This window comes from Corylus avellana, chromosome ca3 (assembly GCF_901000735.1).
Source record: "Corylus avellana chromosome ca3, CavTom2PMs-1.0".
NCBI lineage: Eukaryota > Viridiplantae > Streptophyta > Magnoliopsida > Fagales > Betulaceae > Corylus > Corylus avellana.
In genome coordinates this window covers 35,352,981-35,358,808 of record NC_081543.1, presented here as the reverse complement: position 1 = coordinate 35,358,808, position 5,828 = coordinate 35,352,981, and the positions used below count along the sequence as shown (strand labels likewise).

Below are 5,828 nucleotides of genomic sequence, written 5' to 3'. Positions count from 1 at the left end.
ATCCCTACCATTTCTCTCTCCCCTTAATATTAGCCATGCTACGGGCACACACTCTCTCTCACTCTGTCTCTAGCTGAGTCATGGGGGAGTTGTGTCACCAACAAATATTGTTAACAAATTTAATGGGGAAAGCAAGAAAGGAAACAAAAAATGAAGTTTTCTTTGTATTGAAGTGCTAGGAATGCGGGGAATCCCTGTCTAATTTATCTAGCTTGCTTTTCTCTGTCACTTTCAGTTCTCTATCTTAGAGTTGATGAGCACGAGGCAAATATCAAAGCTAAAAACTCTTAATAAGCAGAGTATTGAGTTGGAAATGAACTCTTTTTGAAGATTTGAATTAATGAAAAGAGTGGGTTGTGATAATGTGTGAAAGGGTTGGAAAAGAATGTGAGAAGTTTACCAAAAGAAGTATGAATTATGGAATGTATGCAATCAGAACTCTGCTGCACCTTGTGAGATAAATTGCATAAAATAATTTAGATATTCATGTAGCTAGTGAAGCATCTCAAGTAATATTATTATTGCAGATCTGCATCGGTTGCTGCATCAGCTTCCGTTCGAAGTATTGCTGACAATGAGGATAACGTCGATTCTGCTTCAAGTGCAGAAGCTGGGACACATGGACTTGATGAGGTTGACGACAGTTCGGTATGGACTCTGTATTTGTTGACTTGATAGGCTAACAGTACCTTTATCTTTTCCTAATCTTGATCATATGTGCAAATCTTTCAAATTACTTTTCTTATCTGTGTTCTGATTTAATGATGCGAGGACTCTTCCACTTGAATATAACCTGGTCCACCAACACTACACTTTCAGAACTTGGTTCCAGTTTGCCTTGAGTTAGCCCTGCTGACATAGTATATATATCTTGGACATCGATACTTTCGTAATGTATTGATTGGTCAAATTTAAACTGAGGGTCGTTTACTTTTTTGAAGGAAAATGATGGAAGTCTACAAGGCAAAGGACGGAAAAGGGCTGCTCCCAGGGGAAGAGGTAGAGGTTCTACGCAATCCTCTAAGCGGGGAAGGAAGTCAGATAACTCTACAATTAATAGGATGCTCGGGAACAAAGATGATGATGATGACGATGATGATGTGGCAAAGAGATTAAATAAATCTCAACCTCGGGTTGGTTTTTACTTTTTTCACTTTTTTCTTTTTTTGGTAGTCTCTTCTATTTGCTAGAATTCTAACTGTATATATATATATCCGAAGGTGTCCAATTAAAGTGCTTCATTCTGTTTTTTAGGTAGCTTTTTTAAAAAAATTACTAGCCTTTTTCTCCCTCCTGACTTTTGCTGATGGAAATGTCTTGCTCGTCTAATATTTTGATCCCATGTAACTAAACCGCCAGTGCTATATTCTGTTCATAAACTCGCTATTGTATCTAGGAGCCCCACTACAATGGTTTCATGTTAGTTGGCTTTGAGGAAGAGTATCATGATATCATAATTATAACTGATGAAACCACCAACCTCTTGAGGTGATACAGGCACTATCCATTTCAAACCTAGCTGTCAAACTTCATAACCTTATTATAACATTTCATCTTCGTTATCCATGCCCTGTGATTTGTGTGCTTCCAATAGAACATGGTCAAGTGGCAGCACATGTTACAGGATAATTGATAAGCATTGTTCGCCTCTTAAAGGCTATTTTACCACTATAGGATCTTAGAGATGTGGTTTTTCTCCATCCTTGAGATTATGTAGCTGGACCTGACTGCTCTTCTCCTTGTTTACAGGTAACAAGAAATTACGGGGCTTTAAGAAGGTAACAATGGACGAGTTCCACCATACCTTCATCAGATCCTGGTTATCATGATGTTTTGTATTGGTACGTGGAAGCCTTCTGCTACTTAAGCTTATTTGAAGAATTGTAGGATTAGCTAAATATCACAGACCAGCGGGAGAGAAGGTTAAGCTCAATGTCTTCAATTCAAGTATTGTCCGTCTTCCCCAATTTCCGGCTTATGCTTATATAAGGTGCAACAAACTTTTTCTTTCCATCAATGCATACAGATTCGAGTCTATATAGTTACATGATGCGAGAGGATATTATTTGTAACTGACCAAGCTCCAAATCTTTTTGTCGCACATAATTGAATCTGGGGTGTGATTTCTTTGGGCTAACTTTTGTTGCAGTAAAACAAAATTCTACTATGGGATAAAATATGATTCTTGCTCATAAAATGCAAGGTAATGTTCCGCCATTTAGATCCACTGGTGCAAGGCTGTTTTCCACATCTCATAATAACATTATGGCTTAAGTCGGATTTGAGGAAGTACCTGCTGTTTTTACTGTCTCTCTTTTATGCAGCCCCCAACAAGTAGGTGCTACTATGATCACGCTTAAATAGAATAGCTACATCCTTTTTTTGATTAGAAATGGTTAATTTTTATATTGCATTCCTCATTTGAAAAGTTCCAGATACTCGAGCCAAGCTCAAGCTAAAACTGACATAAAGTAAGCTGCACTCGGATTCGGTTGGATAGTCAATTAGAAAGCTTGTTAATATTGCTCACCTCATGCGTCATAATATGCTTGCTTTATTGTAATTTGTATTGAATATAAAATATATATCTTCTTTTTTTTTTTTTTTTTTTGTATTTAAAGTCGGCAGGAGGTTGAAATTCAATGGGCTCAAATATGAAGATGACAATCAAAAGGAATATACAATTAGAAAACCATTCACAAAAACACTGGGAATCCTCTGGGTCAGAGATGCTTCTATGAAGCCGAGATGAGCTCATTTGGTTTGTGGAATAGACCTCTAGAATGGAATAGGTTTTTTTTTTTTTTTTTTTTTAACATGTCTACCTACACAAGAGAAGGAAGTAGGGATTCGAACTAGTGACCACCGCGCTTCATAAGGCATGTTCTCTAGCCGTTTGAGCTACCTCTTGGGGACCTGAAAATGAATAGTTATTCCTATGGAATAGTTATTCTTTTGTTTGGTAAAAGTCTATTCCTGAAAATAGTTATTCCCGTCGGAATCACTAATCCCTTGCACACACAGGAATAGTTATTCATTGAGGAATGTAATACACATGAATAACTAATCCCTTGCACACATTGAGGAATGTAATACATTTTACACAAACACCCCGCGCGCGCGCGCACATGCACATATATATATTAAAATTAAACTAAAAAAAGAGAACAGAAGTATAAGATGGAAATTAAAGAGGGTGGCCGACCACCGACCACTTATTGGGGTGGTTAGCCACCCACAGAAAAGAGGCGGGGTGGTCGCACCACCCCCGGATGCCTCGCAAGACCACCTCCAAGGCGTCCGAGGGTGGTCCCCCCCCCCTGATGCTCCTCTGGAGTGGTCACGGCCACCCCTGTTGATTTTCAGGGATCGCCGCGTTGGGATGGTCGGCCACGTCACAATTTTTTAGATTGTTTTTGTTTTATTTTTTATTTTCTAATATGAATTGAAAAAAATAATAATAATGTGGGGGGTTTTTAGTAATTTTGATTCAATTCCAGCTAAACTATGTGTGTTGTTACCAAACTAAAGAATTTGAATAATTATTTCATTCCAACATCTTCTATTATCAATAATACCTTCTTTTTTTTTCCTAATGGAATACCTATTCCGCAAACCAAACTGACACCCAAATCCAACGGGCTCAAATATGAAGATGACAATCAAAAGGAATATACAATTAGAAAACCATTCACAAAAACACTGAGAATCCTCTGGGTCAGAGATATGTCTGTGAAGTTTAAAGCCGAAAAAACACTAAAAGTTTGACACCCATATCCAAGTTTGTTCCCCCCTGTGGGGGTAAGAAAGATGCTAGGTTTGTACTGTACACAACCCGGTGTGCTGCCATGCTCTTCTCTCGTCGAAGCTAGGCCGTCTCGGGTTTACAATTCTCTTCGTACCCCTTTGGGTCACCTTCGCAGGTTTATTATTCTCTTCGCACCGAACGGTTACTTTTCCCTGCTCAAAAGTTCATAAATATCAAATAATGTCGAGTGAAAATGTGATAATAAGCATGCAAAATAACCTCTAAAACAAGTTATAAAAGATCAAAAGATTGGATGCTTTCAAAATTGTAACGAGCCCACACAATTGAAAATAAGAATATCCACCTGTGAACCAACCAATCCTGCCCCACCCTTATGTCGAACACTCTGTTTTGTCCCTTTCTGATCCTTAATCATGGCTACAGCAGCAATGCCTTTGCCACTGCATTTCTGACTCACACTCATTCTCCCTGTGGCATTCTCTTTTCCATCACCTGCCAATCTTTTAAACCTGCCTGCTCTCATCTTCTCCTTAGATTTTACTGCAGCAGTAAACGACGACTCTTGCTCATTAACTCCAAGTGGCACCAAAGCTCTTGGCTTTGCAGCTTCCTGGTGGACTGACTTTACAAGGTTGATTTTAGTTCCCCTTCTAGAATTGCAGCTCACTTCTTCAATTTTAATGGTTGATGCCCTGTATACACTCAAATTTTTTACCTTGTTCTTTGCTGCATAAGTCATCCTCATTACATTTCTGCTATCTGGGGTTATTCCTCTCTGACTTAGTGATGTAGATGTTGAGCTCCTAGCATCATAACAAGGGTTTGATGATGACCCTACACTGGATATGCCAGATGATGATTTGCGGCCTCTTGACAGCCTTTTATCATTATTCATCTCCACCCTTGGTGCTTGTCTTGTACTACAGCTTTTCCTAAGACTAATCCTCATATCTGACAAAAGTGGAATAGTGGATACCTCTGTGTAACTCTGCTCTTGTTGCTGACTGCTCTGAGATGTAATGGTGCTTGTATTGCTTTCACAGGTCTTGTTTCCCATAGAACTCAACCTACTTGCAGGATCCCCACAAGTGGATACAGGTTTAGAGCAACTCGGTATGGAATTTCCGGTTAGACTACTTTCGCAAACAGAACGTGATTTTGACATGGAAGTTCCTTTTAAATTTATAAAGCCTGATTTAGGTTTTATTTTCTCACCACATTGTGGATCTACCAAATAAGATTTCCCACTTAAAACCTTGATTGGATGCTTCATACTTGATGCGAAATCATGATTTTCCGCTTTCCATTTCTTGCTCCTATACTCTTTCCCTCTTGATCTTGAGACTGACGATGGAATTTTTGGTGATGTTGATCCCTGTAAGTCTGAGGATGTAATACCCTCACCAGAATGAGAAAATGCAGATTTTAATTGGTGAGAAGAACACTGGTGGAACCTGAAAATTAAATCAATTTCATAATCAGTGAGATTTGAAACTTTTAACTACATTCCAAAGCCAATGTAGCAATACTGCAGAAACCAGTGAAGAAAAGAGGATGCATACGGGTGGCTTGTGCGGAACCACTTATTATTGCTGCAATGGAACAAGGAGAATATTGGAATTGGTATCATAAATATAGACAATAAAGCTCTGGAAAGAAAACATGAAATGGTTAAAGCAATTATATAAAAGCTCACATGTCTTGGTTGTTGAAGTTAGCTTCTAGAGTGAGATCTACCCACATAGGTGCTTCGATTTCTTCCTATACAAGCAAAAACAACTGTGAGTGGTAACCGAGACAAACAACGTTGGATATCAGCACAGACCAAAAAGACAACATGCCATCATAAAAAGGAAAAATGAACAAAAGATAATAGATTCCTTCGTTTTGGTCCCAAGGGCTCTGTTTGGATCTCTAAAAGAGCAACGAAAGCAAAGGAAATCGCTAGTGCTTAACAAATTGCGTTTTTAGTTAAATTTTACACTTTCTATTACTTGCTTCCATTCTTTCCAAGATCCATAAGCATAATGAAAATGTTTGGATCTTATGTAATTCATAT

The 5,828-nt window shown here is 38.5% G+C and overlaps 2 protein-coding genes across 2 annotated transcripts in view; one reads left to right on the top strand and one right to left on the bottom strand.

Annotated features, from left to right (window-relative positions):
* Positions 1 to 2,137, top strand: part of LOC132173913 (double-strand break repair protein MRE11) — a 52,451-nt gene extending 50,314 nt beyond the window's left edge. The window contains exons 21-23 of the mRNA XM_059585589.1: positions 528 to 648; positions 942 to 1,133; positions 1,750 to 2,137. Of these exons, the coding sequence (XP_059441572.1) occupies positions 528 to 648; positions 942 to 1,133; positions 1,750 to 1,782 (346 nt within the window). The 3' untranslated portion in view covers positions 1,783 to 2,137. The remainder of the gene's footprint in view (positions 1 to 527; positions 649 to 941; positions 1,134 to 1,749) is intronic.
* Positions 2,138 to 3,674: 1,537 nt separating this feature from the next.
* Positions 3,675 to 5,523, bottom strand: LOC132176428 (uncharacterized). Its single transcript, XM_059588628.1, has 4 exons — positions 5,466 to 5,523; positions 5,332 to 5,361; positions 4,113 to 5,223; positions 3,675 to 3,960 (listed from the first exon to the last, which is right to left on the bottom strand). The coding sequence occupies exons 1-4, from the start codon at positions 5,510 to 5,512 to the stop codon at positions 3,814 to 3,816; spliced, it is 1,335 nt and encodes a 444-aa protein (XP_059444611.1). The 5' UTR covers positions 5,513 to 5,523; the 3' UTR covers positions 3,675 to 3,813.
* Positions 5,524 to 5,828: the final 305 nt, after the last annotated feature.

What these genes read in the sequence shown, in the direction of transcription:
- LOC132176428 (XM_059588628.1), bottom strand. Translation starts at nt 5,512, where the DNA reads ATGTGGGTAGATCTCACTCTAGAAGCTAACTTCAACAACCAAGACAT. An exon ending in AACTTCAACAACCAAGACAT is followed by an intron (nt 5,362 to 5,465) that starts GTGAGCTTTTAT and finishes GTTCCATTGCAG; the next exon opens with CAATAATAAGTGGTTCCGCA. An exon ending in TGGTTCCGCACAAGCCACCC is followed by an intron (nt 5,224 to 5,331) that starts GTATGCATCCTC and finishes TTTAATTTTCAG; the next exon opens with GTTCCACCAGTGTTCTTCTC.